A 17,803-nucleotide genomic window follows, 5' to 3' on the forward strand; every position below is an offset into this window, starting at 1 on the left:
CTGAGCCTTACAAAAGAGAAATATCAAGATGATGCCAAGTGAGAGACGGAAGGCTGGTCACATGTGCATACTGTATATACTAAAAATTCATCTGAATCTATGTCATCGGAGACTGCTGTTCCAGAAAAGCAATGTTCCCTGTAGCAGGCTTATCACACAGTCAAAAGCCATTTCTACCCCAAATGCAGGACTCATTCTGTGCTCACTCTTCAGTTGCTTTCCTTCCCCCAAATCAAGGAAATGTTCCAGAGAGTGCTGTGATTTATTGAGAAAGGGACGGGGCAGAGTAATTCTAATATGGAGAATTGCAAAAAGGAAAATGGCTGATCGGTGCCTCTTGCAGCTATTGCTGTTCAGAATGAACAATCCATTTGCAGCTTTTTTGCTGCTTCCCCAATCATGCTCTTGCTATGCACCCTTTCCTACACCAAGAGAGGCATTGGGGGTTGAAACAACCCTCAAGAATCTCTCTCTCTCTCTTTCTCTTTCTCTCTCTCTCTCTCTCTCTCTCTCAGCACAAGGCATTTGCCAGAATGTGGACTTGTGAATTACTGAGGCAGCCTTCACAAGGCAGTGAACAGGCTTGGGATATATGGTCCCATGCCATGTGCAACCACGCACAAGGATGCTATCTTGCCACCCCTCCCAGTTTGCCCACTCCTTCTCCTCCTGCATATGTGTACCAACTCTGCCCAGTGAGACAACGGGCTGCTTCTGGACACTGCTTTTAGAAGAGTAGGCAGAGGAACCTGGTGCCAAATGTCTTTCCCCCTATTATGGAAAGATGGTGTGCTGAATATTCATCTTCACTGTCTAGCAGTGGACAGGATTAAGCAGCTGGTGCCCCTGAATCTGCAGGAAAAGGCAGGAAAAAGCCCCCAAATACCACTGTCCTGCAAGCTCTTGCCCCCACATTCTCTTCCTGCATCTCTAAAGCATTTCTTCAGGGAAGAAAGAACCGCCTTCACAAAGCAAATACCCATGCAGAAAGGATTGACATGACATTCAGTCACAATGCATGCAGAGGTAAATAAGAGCACACCCCACATAGGCAGGGCCCATGGGGGCTTCCATTATGGAGCAGGGTGGGGTCCTCCCTACACCACAATCAGTCATGACTGCAGCCAACCTTATGTAATACATTGAAAGCACAAGAGAGAGAGATCCTTGGAAGTCTCTAGCCAAATTGCAAAACAGATGGTACGATCTGGTCTGAAGGGGGTTGAGTGGCGGGACAGGAGTAGATCAAGACCACCCTGAGCAGGCAATGGTGCAACCATCTTCCAGAGGGAAATTTAGCTGGATGGATGGGTGCATGTTCCATAGTTGAATCCCCTCACGCCCTACCCCACAAGCCCTCCCAGGCTCTCTGGAGCAGTTGAATGCCAAAGTCATGATTCCCAACCCACGCATACACACAGTTGCTTAATGCACAAGAGCACCTGCTGCCCTAACTCCACCAACACAGGAGCAAAGGGTTTCTGGGGAGGGGAGGGGAGGATTTGAATGAACTGAACATTCATGACTCACAAGCGTTGGTGACAGCGAAGCTGTTGGCCACCTCCAGATTGTCGATGTGGGGCGACAGTCGGAACTCTGAAGTGGAAAATTGAACCATCCCTACCCGAAATGCACTGTATTCCTGATCAGCTCCCCTGGGGAAGAGCCCCCCTGTAGGATGACAAACACACATAAAGACAGAACAAGAGAGACACACAGAGAGGACATCAGTGCTGCAGGCTCAGCAGTAGTGCTGCCAGAGTCATGAAGGGAAAGAGACTTTCATTTATTTGCCTTGGGACTTGCCTCAGATTGCCAGTTTCACTGACCTTAGGGATGATCTATGTCCTAAAAACTCAGCCATCTCTCTCTCCTCTTCAGGGTCTGGATACCCAAACTGAGCTTGGCAGGGGAAGGGGGGCAATATCTGGAAAGCACATGGCATGTTGCCTTCCTCACATGAAGGGTGCAATCCAGATCCATTCAGAGCAATGAAAGGTGGGAGGATTTGGCTTCCCCATCCTGTTTTTAAAGGGATGTGGATTGCATCTTCCCGAATGTCATCAGTGAAGTGTTTAGTTTTAAGCCATGAACTGGCTTTTGAAAAGGAGTTGCTTCTAGTGGAATGGGAATCAAGAAGATGGGTAACCTTTGGATTTAAGAAGGGGGGGCATGGGACTAAAATGAAGGCACTTTTCTTTTTTTGGCAAGCATCCACTCCAGCAAGAGAAGGCTGGATTTAAGGGTGCATGCCATGAATACGGCAATTGGACCTGAGTGGTGACCGTGTGCCAGAATCTCACCTAACGGAATATATATATATATATATATATATATATATATATATATATATATATATATGGGATCCTCTCTGACGGGGCCACTCACCTATTTGTATGCCGTTGGAGTAGACCCCCAAGATGAGTCCCCAAACCAAAGGAGCCAGGAAGAGAGCAATCTGCCGGATCTTTTGCATTGCCATGAAAAGTAGAGCATCCACAAAGCCACAGAATATTCCTTTGCTGCAGCCGCCGCTGCCTTCTCCTTCCTTGCCCGTTTGTCTCTCAGCAAATTAGATCCTCTGCATCTTGGGCGAGCAGATGAAGGACCCGAGCTGGAAATGAGCCCTCAGCGGGAGAAGAAGAAGAGGAGGAGGAAGAGGAAGAAGGGGGTGGATAGAGAAGCAGCCTTGGCCCGCTGCTGCAGTGCTCCCGAGGCCAGCCCGGGGAAGGGAAGAGGAGCCTGGGATGCCGTTTTCAACGCTGCTCTTGCGCTGCCGTCGCCTCGGTACATCCAGCTCCTTCGCCGGCGAGCACACGCATTCGCCCAGCTCTGCCTCTCTCGCCCTCACACACACGCACTCACACACTCACACGCGCGCACACACCGCACACTCGCGCACAGCCAGGCAAGGCGAGCGAAGGGAAGAGGCGGCGTGCGCGTGCGCCGCCGGAGAGAGAGCCTCCTTATGCTCCCCCTCTCTCCGCACGCCCCCTCCTCGCGAGCCCCGCGCAGGCCTGGACGCGCGCGCGCTCGGCGCGCCTTGGCCAAGGCACCGCTGCTGCTGCTGGGGGCGGCTGGGCTCGCCAAGAGGCTGGTCCTTTTCAGCACCACGGACAGCGCCGCGGAAGACAGCCGGGGACAGCCAGGCTTCGTTCCAAAGCAGCCCCTTCCGCGCCCCCTATGGCTGCAGCGAAGAGCTCTCTCTCTCTCTTCTCTCCTCTCTCTCTCTCTCTCTCTCGTTCTCTCTCGTTTCACCGGGCAATCGCGGTTTCTGCCACCCCCGCCCTCCCCACCTACTGCGAGCGATCAGGCTTCCGATCCAGAAGCAGAATGGTGTGGCTTGTGCCAAAGCGTAACTTAGAAACGGCCTGCTTTCCAGAGCTGCTTGCTTTCCCCTCCCCCGCTCCCCCAAATCGGACGGTTCAAGGAGCATATTGGTCAGAGGAGGAGCTGCTCGCTCGCTTTCTGCATGCTAATCGCTTAAAAAAAAAATCAGACGCGTTGGCGGGCAGGAGAATGCCGTCTTAAAAAGAAGCGAAAGGAGATCAGCGCCCACCAGCTAGAGCTGGTGTGCCTGAATTTTTCACTCTTCCACTGAGACCCAGTTCTTGCTCTGAAAGGTAGGGAAACCGAGTCAAAAAGTAGGAACGGGGTTCAACTACATTCTCTTTCCCAGAAACAGCTGCCTGGAGTTTTATGAGCTTCAAAGGAAAGCCAGTGCGAATATTGATCTCTTCAGCACACATTCTTACACATTTGATTACAGTGTCCATTGCATACACGCCCACGTTTAGCTGTGACATTTTGTACATTCAGGAAAGGTGCCACAATGATCATATGAATACAAGACCCACAGGTGCACACCACTATTTGTTCATCTTGCTATGGGGCACCAGATTAGTAGTAGATTAATATGCATTAGGTTTAACCTGCAGGCAATTGGGAAAAGGCCCCCATCTGTCTATAATGGAATTTTATTGTATTTTTGTCTGTTTTATTATTTGATTACTGTAGTTTAATATCATATAGTGTGCTGGGGAATTGTAATAGTGATATATCACCTTTAAGTATAAATGAATAAATAATGTGAGCTTGTAGCTTCAGATTGAGGTGAGAGACATCCATAGCCAAACACATAACTGAAAATTAGTAGCAGAACATAATTACTGAGCTTCTGCCTACTTGTGAAAAACTTTATTGAAGAGAAGAAAGGTGCCAAATTGGAAACTGGGTTCCAGAGTATATTACAACCCACTATCAACCTCCTAAAGTACTGTTTTTGGGGGACAGGGTGCGAGCGGGTGTGGAGGATTCCCTGGTCCTGAATGGGGTAACTGTGCCCCTGAAGGACCAGGTACGCAGCCTGGGAGTCATGTTGGACTCACAGCTGTCCATGGAGGTCAATTGTCCAGGGTGGCTCTCTACCAGCTCCATCCGGTACGCAGGCTGAGACCCTACCTGCCCGCAGACTGTCTCGCTAGAGTGGTGCATGCTCTAGTTATCTCCCGCTTGGACTACTGCAATGCACTCTACGTGGGGCTACCTTTGAAGGTGACCTGGAAACTGCAATTAATCCAAAATGTGGCAGCTAGACTGGTGACTGGGAGTGGCTGCCGGGACCATATAACACCGGTCCTGAGAGAGCTACATTGGCTCCCAGTACGTTTCCGAGCACAATTCAAAGTGTTGGTGCTGACCTTTAATTCAAAGTGTTGGTGCCTCGGTCCTGTATACCTGAAGGAGTGTCTCCACCCCCATCGTTCAGCCCGGACACTGAGATCCAGCGCCAAGGGCCTTCTGGTGGTTCCCTCACTGCGAGAAGCCCTGTGGAACACTCTCCCAGCAGAGGTCAAAGAGATAAATAACTCTGACATTCAGAAAATACCTGAAGGCAGCCCTGTTTAGGGAAGTTTTTAACCTGTGATATTTTAAATGTATTTTAATATCTGTTGGAGGCTGCCCAGAGTGGCTGGGGGGACCCAGCCAGATGGGTGGGGTACAAATAAATTATTATTATTATTATTATTATTATTATTATTATTATTATTATTATTATTATTATTATTATTATTTATTATAAAGTGTTGTCATGTTATTCAGGGCTGCAGTGAAATTGCATACACTGGATGTTTCATTCCATTCATTTTTAGCACACACACTCTCTTGCCTTGCTAAAGCTTACCAGAGGTTTTGCCTTCTCATGTGGTGTGCTTCTCAGATGAAAAAATATTGGCCAGGTGTGGGGTTGTCTACTGAACCAGGTACCTGGCAAAGCCCAGTGAAGAGATCCTCCCTCCTACTGGTGAGAAATACCCACTAGGGAAAAATAAAGCAGCAAGCGCCACTGAGTTTTCTTCCCAGAAAATCAAGTAGGGAACTGTGGCCAGAGAAGTGTAAGGGGAACCACAGTTATAATATTGTCCACTGGCTTGCCCCTGTCTATGTCCTTCCCAATGGAAGGATGCATCTCATAAAGCAAGAACAACAAAACCCACTTCTGCTTTAGTGTGATGGAGGAACAGTACAGCTCTTATTTTGCTGGAGCACGTAATCCACCACCTGTGTTACAGATGGACAAATTGTGGCCCAAGCTGGCGAAGCCCTTGTCCTAATTTCATGTGCCAAGGAGGGGGAAATGGGCAGGGGAGAGAGAAGTGGCAGCAGTAGAACAGGAAAAAAGGGAATGTCAGAAAAAGAAAGGAATAAGTGGTGATATAAAGAGGGTGGCCTCACCCATCTTTGGCTTCAACCTCACCCCATTTGGCCCTACCCAGGGCTTTTCCCCCAGCTGGAACTCAGTTCTGGCACACAGCCAGTGTGGTGTAGTGGTTAAGAGCGGTAGACTCGTAATCTGGTGAATCAGGTTCACGTCCCTGCTCCTCCACATGCAGCTGCTGGGTGACCTTGGGCTAGTCCCACTTCTCTGAAGTCTCTCAGCGTCACTCACCTCACAGAGAGTTTGTTGTCAGGGAGGAAGGGAAAGGAGATTGTTAGCTGATTTGAGACTCCTTAGGGTAGTGATAAAGCAGGATATCAAATCCAAACTCTTCTTCTTCTTCTCAGGTGAGCACTGTTGCCATTATCAGAGAAAAAGAGAGGTGTTTAAAGCAACAGTTCATTCTGAGTTCCAGCACCTCTTTTTCTAGAAAAATAGCACCAGCCCTACCCCCATTGCCAGTATGTGGCCCCTGACAGATTATCCCTGAGAAAATGTAGTCTTTGGGAGAATGTAGACTTTGGGAGAAATAAGATTTGCCCATTCCTAAGCTAAAATATGCCCATAGATTTGCAGAGCAAACATTGGTGGAGCAGAGTTTACTTTCAGGCTAAGCATGCAAGGAAAAAGGTTGATCCTACAGGAGAAGCTCCTCCATTATTGGCTGAACCCCCCCCCACACACACACACACCAATGACAATCATAAAATGCAATTGAAGAGATTTATTTTAACAAACAGGTATTTTCCCTACCATTGCTGGGCCATCTCTCTTTGAGAGAGGTAGGAGATTTAAAGTGTACCATCATCCCACTAACCAATCATGCTGTTCTTCTCATAGCTGTCCTCTCAGGAACAAGGGAAGCTTAGAGATCCCAGAGTAAATCACATAACAAGATGTCTTGCTTCCTTATATTCTCATTTTCTGTCTTTTGAATCAGGGCTGGGTTGAGAGACAAGAGACTGCGGTGGTGGAATCAGGGCAACAATGCAGAGGAAGGGAAGATTCATCAACACCCCTCAACTTTAAGCGGAGGCTTGACAGCCATCTGTCAGGAATGCTTTGATGGTGTTTCCTGCTTGGCAGGGGGTTGGACTGGATGTCCCTTGTGGTCTCTTCCAACTCTATGATTCTATGCTCATTCTTTTGTTCTGGAAACCCATCTTCAACCCCCCACTTTATACAGAAACGGAGGAGGCACTTGAACAGCAACCATTGCTGCTCCTGCCATTTCTAGTTGGGCCCTGAATTAGGCGAATAGATGTACCACTTCATGACAGCCCTTGACTAATTAGTGCAGACAAGCTTTGCAAAAGCAGATATATTATGGAAATTTGATAAATTTTCAGGAGAGCATGCCAGCTGACAGCTACAACTTGCCTTTTATAATACCCTGATGTGCCATATTTCAGCCAGCATGATTCCTAAGCCTTCTGTTATGGAAAAAAAAAAAAAGAACAACACCTTCCAAAGATAAAACTTATGATTTCCACTTTCTGTTAAGCTTAGGCTGCATAAACACTATTCATATAAAACCCATTACTTCCCACCCCACAAAGAATCATGGGAACTCTAGTTTGTTAAAGTTGCTGGGAATTGTGAAGAGTAGACTACAGTACCCAGGCTTCTTTCGGGTGTGTGTGTGTGCTTTAAATGGATGAGCCTGGATTCAATGTTCTCTGACTGCCTGTGCAAAGGCTGTTGTGAAGCGCAAGGGGAAAAAAATAAAGGCTATGCAATATGAAAAGCAGCACAGCAGTTGTGCTGGTGGAAGCTTGTTGCACAACCGTTTGTGCAACAAGAAGTATCAGGACTACAGCAATCTGAAGGGCAACCAGCCATGAGAATGATGCTGGCTTCCTGTGCTTTCTCTTGAACAAGGCATTCCGCCAGGATAACGAATACTACATGACTTTAAATGAGTGTGACATTAAATTCCTCCTATGTTGTTTTAAAAGTGCTTTAAATGTATGGTGTGTGCACAGATATATCAGGTCCTTTGAGAGATTACAAGCACATACTTAGCTTCTTACACTTCTCATTTCCCCTGCAGATGTAATAATAATAATAATAATAATAATAATAATAATAATAATAATAATAATAATAATAATTTATTATTTATACCCCGCCCATCTGGCCGGGTCTCCCCAGCCACTCTGGGCGGCCTCCAACAAATACCAAAATACGATACAAAGTCACAAATTAAAAACTTCCCTAAATATTAAGAAATGTGGCCCAGGATCATCCCATCACTTGTGCCACACCATTTTATTCCTGGGTTGTCTTTTCAGTAAGCATTTTTGAATTGCAGCTTTACTATTCAGGATTTTTTCAATCTTCTCTAATATAGCATAATTTGCTCTCTTATGCTGTCCGTTGATTGTCAATTCAAATCAAAGATAGGGTAAATATTTTATGAGATACAGAGAAAGGCCTGCCTCCAATGGATGAGTTTGGCATGAAATGAAATGAAATTTTCACATTCTTTCTACTCTTACCATTTTCTGTTATTTTCTTAATATAGTTTTGAATATTGACAAGAGTGTTGTTGTGATTGTTTCTGTTAAAAGTATATAGCTTTTTCCTTCATCCAAAATAGTTTAGCCCAATTTGTCAATTCTCATCAGATTCTCAGCGGGAAGCTTCCTTGCATAAATTGATTCTATTCCGGCTATTTTTAGTTTATTGTGTAGAGAAGCAATCGTGTTTTTTTACCATCTATTTTGCATCTTGAAAAATCCCCCCCCCCCTCCGCGGCAACTTCGTTGTGAAAAATCTTTTAATTAAACTGTATCATTCATCATCTGCCCCCTTTTTGTATTACCGTTTAAAATAAACTGGAGAGCGTAGATCAGTGTTTCACATAGATTTACTGCTGGAGAAGGTATGATGTGGTATGATATGATTCAATGAATAAAGCAATACAATGGGACCACAAGAAAAATGATGCAATATATAGCTTCTGGCTGAGAGGAGCACTTTGTGTTCCACTTGATAATCTCATTGGATTGCATTATAGTATTGCACAGAACAGTATAGGATTAGATTGCTTATTAGGATTATACTACAGTAATGGTGCAGAAAACGATGTCGATCCCATTGTAAACGGCAGTGTTTGAGAGCGCCAATACAGAATGCCATCATTTGTTTATAATAAAGTCTCTCCCAAGGCTTTTTCGGGGGCACAACCATGACATTGCGAATGCAATGGGCCAGTTCCAACAAAGACATGTTGGTTTCTCGATTGCCTGCATCCAAACTAATGGACGAGAAATGTATATGGGTAAAAAATAGGAATGACATACTGAAGGGAATGGGGCAATAGTGGGTGTCACAACCAGGGCCACAAAGGGGCTAAGAGCAATACAAGGACCTTGCAAATGGCAGCATGTTAGCAGTTGAGTTACGAATAAAGCTGCAGAAGTGCACCAAGAGGGATTCCAGTGAGGTCTTTATGGCTGTTTTAGCAGATTCCCATCCAGGCCTAGATTTTTAGTGTGAGGGGGTGGGGTCTGAACTGGCCTGATACAGCTGAAGATAATCTCTGCCCCACCCCTTGCTCCTTGTATTTCTTCAGTGTTAAACAGCAAGGAAACATACTGTTGGGAGATACCTTGCAGGTGTCTTGAATGGTCACTAAAGCTATGAATGAATGTCGGAATGAAAGCACTTAAAAATATTATGGGTATATATAATACATTGTTTAAACCTCATGTGTTATTCATGTGTAATTGCCATAGCAAATATCCACAGGGTTGATATGCGTGGAAAGGATGGCAGCATTTATGCCTAGAATCAGTCAGAACAGGGCTTTAGGCAGCTGATCATACAGGGACTGAAAGACCTAGGATTGCAACCAGTATTAGATGGAGTACTGCCGGGCCAGTATGGTAAATCTGCAGGAAGTCAGGGGCAACCCAGAGGCTGAGCTGAAAAGCCTACCTAGAAGGATGCTAGAACAAGGATAAGCCAGCTACTTACACATCACCATAAAAAAGAAAATACATCATCCTGCTTCAGGCACTGAAACTGCCCTGGTTGATGACATTTGTCAGGAGAGAGATAAAGAAGTGCAACATTGCTCAAAGTCACTGGCAGAGGGGGGTGGGGGGAGCGCATTGCCCCCAGCACCACGATCCCAGTGGGGTGCCATCATGGCTGCCTCCCCTGCGCTGGGCTTCACTCCCCCACAAGCGGTGCGCCATGCCCCCAGTGTGGGATGTAAACACAGAGCAGCCAAACACAACACTCCTAGAGAGGACATGAAGGTAACTCAGTCCTCCAGGCTTAACTTCCTGCTTACCTGGACTGAGTTACAGGAACCAGAAGTAGGTGTGGTCTTACCTGGGAGGAAGATCCCAAAGAAGACTCTCCATTTTGCCTCATCCTTTGAAGAAGCAGCATGCTCTCTCTCAGCCTGCAGCTGAGAGAAGCAGAGGTGAAGCCTGTTCCCTCATGGAAGCAGCTTCACTGCATGTAAATACATTTATCTAAGTTTGTCTGCCTCCTTGAAGCATGTACTGTAATTCTTGGATGTCTGTAAGTAAACTCCTTTTAAATCTAATAATCAGTGCTGTCTTGTATCTTTACTTTTAAGAGGGAACAAGGGGAATATACCAGGAATATAGCTGGCTTAAACAAGCCTATGCAAACGTTTTTCTGCTGTGTTTTAAAAGGGAATGTAAACTCTGCTAAGTTTGGAGCTTGCTCACACAAGCTGGGATTGAGATATATAAATAATATATACTCATCCACACTCCTAAACATTCCCACAAAGGGTTATTGGCCCCAGTATTGCATATTTTTGTGTATTTTTGAAGGATTGCATTGGATTGTGTTTTTGAGTTGAGTTAGATTTTTTTTGAAAGTACTTCCTGGTGAGCACATGTTTCTTTGTCTTTGTTCTTTGTGCTGAAAAGGGATTAACCCCCCTCCCCTCCCTCAGAGTTTACAGTACTCAGAGGCAGTGAAGATTTATTTGAGGTTTTTGTATTTTTGAGAATTTTTGAGTTTTTGTTTTTGGAATTTTTGACAAATTTTTGGATTTTTGAAATTTTTTTCAACTTTTTGAATTTTAAGATGGCTAGTGTAGCTTTTGTTAGTGAAGCAAGGCCAAACTATATGCTGCTGAACGACCATAATTTTGTGCACTGGAAGCCACGCTTAATGGTATATCTGAGTGCAAGGAACGTTCTGCAGGCTATAAAAGATGAAAAGCCTACAGGAGATAAAGAAGAAGATTTAGCCAAAATTGAAGCCTGGGAAAGGAAGAATAGCGAAGCCAAGCACATAATTTTAAGTGCACTTCGCGATGAGCATCTATCCTTAATAAACATTGAGGATGATGCATCCCAGATTTTAAAAGACATTGAGCGGATTTATGGAGCATCTACACAGAACTCCTACAGGCATTTGCTAGATAAATTGCTCAAGTTAAAGATGAACTCCAGAGAGCAGTTCACAGAGCATGTTAAGAGTTTTTCTTGTGCAAAGAATTGCTCTCACTCCTGAAGCTCTTAATGAAGTGACTAAGGTGACTTTCTTGCTAGCATCGCTAGGACCAGCATTTTCTTCATTTAGAAGCCTAATGGATCACACAAAAGATCTGACTTTTAATGAATTAATCAGCCACTTAAGAGAGGAATGCAGAGAAAGCTTGGATTCTCAAGAACGCAACTCTAGGAGAAGTGACTGTAATTATGCTTCAAAGCAATTTAAAAAGGCCAAAGAAATAACTTGTTTTAACTGCCAGAGGAGAGGTCACATAGCAAAGGACTGTAAATCTCCTAAAGTGAACAAACCCCGCCCCTTTAAGCCAGAAGGGGACAAAAGGGGGAAGCATGAGTGCAACATGCTGCTGCAAGAAAGGAGCTTAGCTGTCCAGAATTATGAAAATGTGCATAATAAGTGGTATTTAGATTCTGGAGCGAGCTCCCATTTTTGTTTTAATGAAAAGTACTTTGATGAACTAAATGATGAAGAATCTGAAATTCAGATACCAGATGGCCGCATTTTGAAGTCGAAAGGTGCAGGTTCTGTGCATTTGGAATTCAATGTAGACAATGAACCATTTAGAACCAGAGTGTCTAATGTTCTGTTTGTACCAGAATTGAACTGCAACTTACTTAGTGTATCCACATTTGAAAAGAAAGGTTTCAAGGTCACATTTGAAAATGGACAATGCAATGTAACCAAGCATGGTGAAGTGTATATCCAAGGAAAGCTAATCAATAATGTTTATGAGGTTGATCTTTCAGAAAGCCAGTCTGCAAAGGTTGACACAAGGAAGACTGTCATTGACTGTTCCAAAGAGTCAGAATGGACTCAAGAACTTATACACTTTCCTTCTGTAACCCCACAAAGTACTAATCTGCCTTCTAGTGTCATAGCGCCCCCTACAGGTGATGCACCAGAAGACGCAGAGGACCAGAATCCTGGCGGCTCCAGAGACGAAGAGGATCCAGAAGGGGACATGCCAGCGTTGGAGGATGATGAAGAAGCTGATGCGGTTCAGGAACCAGAACCAGAGGTCAGACGCTCATCCAGAACCAACAGAGGTGTTCCACCGGTAAGGTTGTCCTACCTTGCAGGGTCGGCGTCACCACAGGAACCTTCCACATGGGAAGAGATTCAGCGGATGCCAACTGCAGAAGCCAGTCTCTGGAAGAAGGCCGCGCAGGAGGAGATGGATGCACTGCATCAAAATAAGACTTGGACCCTCACAGAACTACCTCCGGGTAAGAAAGCCATTGGCTGCAAGTGGGTTTTCAAGGTTAAGAAGGGGTCAGAAGGGGAAGTGCAACGCTACAAAGCAAGGCTAGTAGCACAAGGATTTTCGCAGAAATATGGTGAAGATTATGATGAAACGTTTGCACCAACTGTAAGATACAGTAGCGTAAGAATGCTTTTGAGCATAGCAGCCTCTAAGCAAATGGACGTGCGTCACATCGATATTTCGACTGCGTTTTTGCATGGCGAGATTACAGAACAGATTTATATGAAACAGCCTAAGGGTTTTATAAAACCGAATGAGGCTCATCTAGTCTGCAAATTAGAAAAAGGACTTTATGGATTAAGGCAGGCTGCTAGAGCTTGGAATCAGAAATTGCACAGTATGCTGGTGCAACTTGGATACAAGCAAGGAAACGCTGACAAGTGCTTGTACAGTAAGTCAAGTAATGGACAATTTTCTTATATATTGGCTTTCGTTGATGACTTGATTATCGCAACATCTAATAACAGAGACTATGTGCAAATTGTGAAACACCTCAGCAAAGAGGTGGGAGTCAAAGAACTAGGAGATGTCAAGTACTACCTAGGAATCCAGGTGGAAAGAGAGGAAGATGGATCGTTCCTTCTCAGCCAGCGACAGAAAATAAATGAACTGATTGAATGCATGCAGATGCAAGACGCAAACCCAGTTGCAACGCCCATGGCCACAGACTTCCTGAAGAATCAGCAGGATTCGAAGCTGTTGCCAGATAACAGTGAATATAGGTCGGTAATTGGTAAACTTTTGTATTTAGTTACCACATGTAGACCTGACATAGCCAATGCAGTGGGGATTCTTAGCAGGAAAGTGAGTTCTCCCACTGAGCATGATTGGGCTGGCGTGAAGAGGGTGGTGCGTTATCTGAAGGGTACAGTGAACTGTAAATTAAGGTTGCCAGCTGTCAGTGACCCTAAGTTGGTGGGGTACACTGATGCAGATTGGGCTGGGGATAATGCTGACTATAAATCAACAAGTGGTCATGTTTTTATGTTTGGGGATGGACCTGTTGTGTGGGGCAGTTATAAACAGAACTGTGTAGCATTATCTTCCACAGAAGCTGAATATATTTCTGCATCGGAAGCGTGCCGAGAGATTGCCTGGCTCGATGAACTCATCAAGGACTTTGGTTTGGTGAGAAAGCAAGCTGTCAGTTTGCTGGAGGACAATCAGAGTTGCATAAAACTGACTCAGAGTGAAAAGTTCCTTGCCAGGACAAAACATATAGGTGTGAGGTACCATTATATACGTCAGGCAGTCCAGGATGGACTTGTGGAACTGTCGTACTGCTGCACCAATGAGATGGCTGCGGACATCCTGACGAAGCCCCTCCCAAGAGAGAGTTTCCAGAATCTACGTGTCAAGCTGGGACTCTGGGTGGTTGAATAAAGTTGTATATTTTTGTATGTTGTGTTCGTCTGAGAAGGGGTTTGTGGGATGTAAACACAGAGCAGCCAAACACAACACTCCTAGAGAGGACATGAAGGTAACTCAGTCCTCCAGGCTTAACTTCCTGCTTACCTGGACTGAGTTACAGGAACCAGAAGTAGGTGTGGTCTTACCTGGGAGGAAGATCCCAAAGAAGACTCTCCATTTTGCCTCATCCTTTGAAGAAGCAGCATGCTCTCTCTCAGCCTGCAGCTGAGAGAAGCAGAGGTGAAGCCTGTTCCCTCATGGAAGCAGCTTCACTGCATGTAAATACATTTATCTAAGTTTGTCTGCCTCCTTGAAGCATGTACTGTAATTCTTGGATGTCTGTAAGTAAACTCCTTTTAAATCTAATAATCAGTGCTGTCTTGTATCTTTACTTTTAAGAGGGAACAAGGGGAATATACCAGGAATATAGCTGGCTTAAACAAGCCTATGCAAACGTTTTTCTGCTGTGTTTTAAAAGGGAATGTAAACTCTGCTAAGTTTGGAGCTTGCTCACACAAGCTGGGATTGAGATATATAAATAATATATACTCATCCACACTCCTAAACATTCCCACACCCAGGACGTGTCAGCCACCCCCCCACCTGCTCTCTGCCCCCGGTGCCGGAGCATGAAGTTCTGCCACTGCTCAAAGTCCTTGATCTCTTTCACTAATATTTGGCACGATATCGTTCTGGACCAGTGAGGTATCATCTATCTGCAGGTGCCCTGTTTTCTCTCTCCATTCCATATCAGTCAGGAGAGGCAGTTCAGATGCTAGAATGGTTCTTGGAAGCAGTGATGGACTGGATCCTGAGAAGACAGAAATGTTATGTGTTCTCCAGTCCCAGAGGTGGGGAGGTGGCCTGTTCTGAACAGACTTGCACTCCCCTGGAAGGATCAGGACTGTAGTACTCCTGGATTCAACATTGTCACTGGAAGATCAGGTTGCCTAATGGCTAGGAGTGCGCATTACCAGCTATGCAGTTGGTTTACCAACTACATATAGCCCCTTTTGGACAGATGTGATTTTGCCTCCATGCTCTGATACCTTTCAAATTGGATTGTTGTAACATGTTCTGTGTGGAGCTGCCCTGGAAGATGTCTCAGAAACTTCAACTGGTCTAAAATGCATCTGCCGTACTTCTAGCTGGGTTTACGTTTAGAGCTCACATAATGGTCATTATACTCATTATGGTATTTCTCACATAGGACAGAGTGGGTTGTTTGGAAAGGAGCTTTGTGCTGCTTTTGCCTGTCTTCTGTTTTATGGCTGAATTGGAGGCCTGTGGGCAGAAAAGCAGGCAGAAATGGAATGCTAATATAAATAAATCACATGAGCCAATTGTATTAGGTCTCGTTCTGTTGACCTAGGGATTGAAGGACATGAAACAGGCAAGGTTTTATCCAACTGCTGGAAAAAGAGTGTGCTAGGTTATCTGGAATTCTGAAGACACCTGTGTGTCAAGACATCTATTTTGAGCAATCTAAAACCATCACTTAACCATGGGAATCAGGAGATAAGAAATGTCTTGGTGGCTTGCAGTTGAAGAAGTGTAAGAATAAGAAGCAATCTGGTAAATCATGGTACAAAGATCCTTTTGAATTTCTTCTTCTCTCCTCGCTGAAGTGAGAGGGAAATGGTTGCAGTGGGATATAGTTCATGACCTTGCAAAACAAAACATGATTGTCCTCCTCATGTACTCTGTTTCCCAGCCTTTGCCAGTGATGCCACTTCAGACCTGTATTGCCAAGCATATCACAGCACACAGTTCTCATGTATCCTCCTGTGTGAGTTTAGTAGAAAAATAATAATTATTACATTATTGATTAAATGCTTCGTGATAAACACAAAGGCCATCAAGAAGGCATGGGAGCAAAAAAGAACAGAAATTAATTTGAAAAGTAAATCCATATGGAAAGACGGTAAAGTTAAAATGTAGGCAATAATTACAGAAAAGTCAAAGGGGTTTGCAGCACAAGGTAATTATTTTCCTTATAGAAAATATCTGGAGAAGCAGTGAGTTGAAGGGAGATGAATCTGTGTGTGTGTATCGTGTCATGTGTGTGGCATGCACTCATTGCTCAAATCTGGCTATGCAATCAAACATGATTCAGTTCGTAAGAAAGTGTTGTACATGAACAGCGAAAGGGAATGCACATCCAAAGAGAATCATCCCATGTAATTCCAATTCAACTGCAGGTTGGAGACGTAAAAACTGTCTCATTCATACCCTGAAGAGTAAATGGGGATTGCATATAATGCCTCACTGATTAAGCTCGATGTGCATAATTCTTCCGTGTATGAACTCAGTTCTTAAAATCCAGCAAGAACACCATGCACTGTTTCAACCTATGAATGTCCCCTGATAGATCAGGGCCAATAATTATTTCTCCAGCTCATACCACTTTAAACAGTCATGGCTTCCCCCAAAGACTCCTCGTATTGGCAGCTTGCCACTAGAACTCATTTCCATGTGGCAACATTATAAGTTGCTGTTGCTGTCTGCATGAATGAAATGAGCTAAACACTGTATCTCTGTAATAACAATAAAAACTTTGAAATGTCCCATATGTAAAACAACAATTTTTTAAAATTTATGTTTAATTAATTCTATGTCATCCTCTTAGTGCAAACCACTTAGAGGTCTAACTATAATCAAGCGGCATATAAATTTTGTTAAATAAATAAACAAACTCCTCAAGCACATTTTCCCTTCCCCCCATGGCATTTCCTGCCCCCGCCCCATGGCATTTGGGGCCTGATGAATCTTCAGTAATTGCAAACAAACAAAGTCAAATTCTAATTCTGTTTGCCCAAGTACACTGTCAATAGGAAATACATGGTTCTGCTTGTGAAATAAACAACTCAAATCCAATTCCATGCTAAGCAAGACTGAATCAGTGTCAGTTGAAAAAGCTTTGTAACTTGATTCTCCTCCAGGGGCCTCAAACAACTGTATTCTTAATTAAGAAATTGTACCCTGAATGTTCAGATACACAAACCCCATTTCTTTGCTCTTCACTATGGCAGTCTTGGCTGGATAAATTTAATCTCAGTTGTGTGATAGCTATTTCTTTATTTGTTTGGCTGAAATTACAGACCTCAAGAAGACAGTGCAAGTCAAAGCTTTCTTCCACGCAGTGTCCCACTTGCTCTCTTGTTACCAAACTTAGGTGTGGAGATTTGAGGTGAGGAAAACAATGTGGGCTGTTTGCTTTATGGCGATTTTAATTGCTAGGATCTTACCGCAGAAAGATATTTTTGTGGATTTGGGGGAAATATAGGGCTCTTGCATTCCAGATTATATGGTTGGAAGCAACACTAAATAGAGACATTAAAACTGTATGGTAAACTTTGAGATTATAGGTTGTAATCCATGACAGATGGCTAGGGCCAAGCACTGGATTTGGCTGAAGCCCAAAGCCTAAACTGAATTGGGTGATGAGAAGGGACCTGGGCTTTTCCTGAGTCGTGGAAACAGCCCTAGATTGCACTAGGTTGGACTGGGTGTCCCAAGTGATCCAGGACTGTCAGGGGCAGGGCATCAGTGGGAAGGAAAGGAAGATAGTCCAACCAGTTGCAGACCAGGCATACAGGGTTTCAACTTCAAGGAAGGGGAGCAAATTAAAAAATGCCCACCCACCCACATCACGACAACAGAACATTGGATGTGGCCCATAAAAACCTCCTGAGTGGGTCTCGAGCCTTTATCCCAGGAAGACTGCAAGTGCTATCTGCAGGTATCCTTCTCAGGTGTAGCTGCTGTGTTGTGCATCTTCTATTTGCAAGTGTTGTGCTTAGGCTGCGAGGAGCCTAAGGGGATTCAAGCCCTTACCTGAGAGATGCCTGTCAGCTGCAGGGCAGCATGTTGCCATCTTGCTTTTTGTGTGTATG

The 17,803-nt window shown here is 44.5% G+C and overlaps 1 protein-coding gene across 7 annotated transcripts in view; it reads right to left on the reverse strand.

The window, feature by feature from the left end:
- The window catches only part of GRIA2 (glutamate ionotropic receptor AMPA type subunit 2), an 82,676-nt gene extending 79,713 nt beyond the window's left edge, over positions 1 to 2,963 (reverse strand). For 5 of the 7 annotated variants that reach the window (XR_004427300.1, XM_033159650.1, XM_033159654.1 and 2 more), the window contains exons 1-2: positions 2,389 to 2,963; positions 1,531 to 1,671 (exon numbers count right to left, since the gene is read on the reverse strand). Coding sequence is in view for 6 of the 7 variants with exons in the window: in XM_033159650.1 (XP_033015541.1) it covers positions 1,531 to 1,671; positions 2,389 to 2,482 (235 nt within the window). In the remaining variant the exon portion in view is untranslated. The remainder of the gene's footprint in view (positions 1 to 1,530; positions 1,672 to 2,388) is intronic. The other 2 variants (XM_033159649.1, XM_033159651.1) reach the window with 1 other exon arrangement.
- Between the last annotated feature and the right edge of the window lie 14,840 nt (positions 2,964 to 17,803).

The sequence above is a fragment of the Lacerta agilis genome, chromosome 9 (genome assembly GCF_009819535.1).
Source record: "Lacerta agilis isolate rLacAgi1 chromosome 9, rLacAgi1.pri, whole genome shotgun sequence".
Taxonomy (NCBI): domain Eukaryota; kingdom Metazoa; phylum Chordata; class Lepidosauria; order Squamata; family Lacertidae; genus Lacerta; species Lacerta agilis.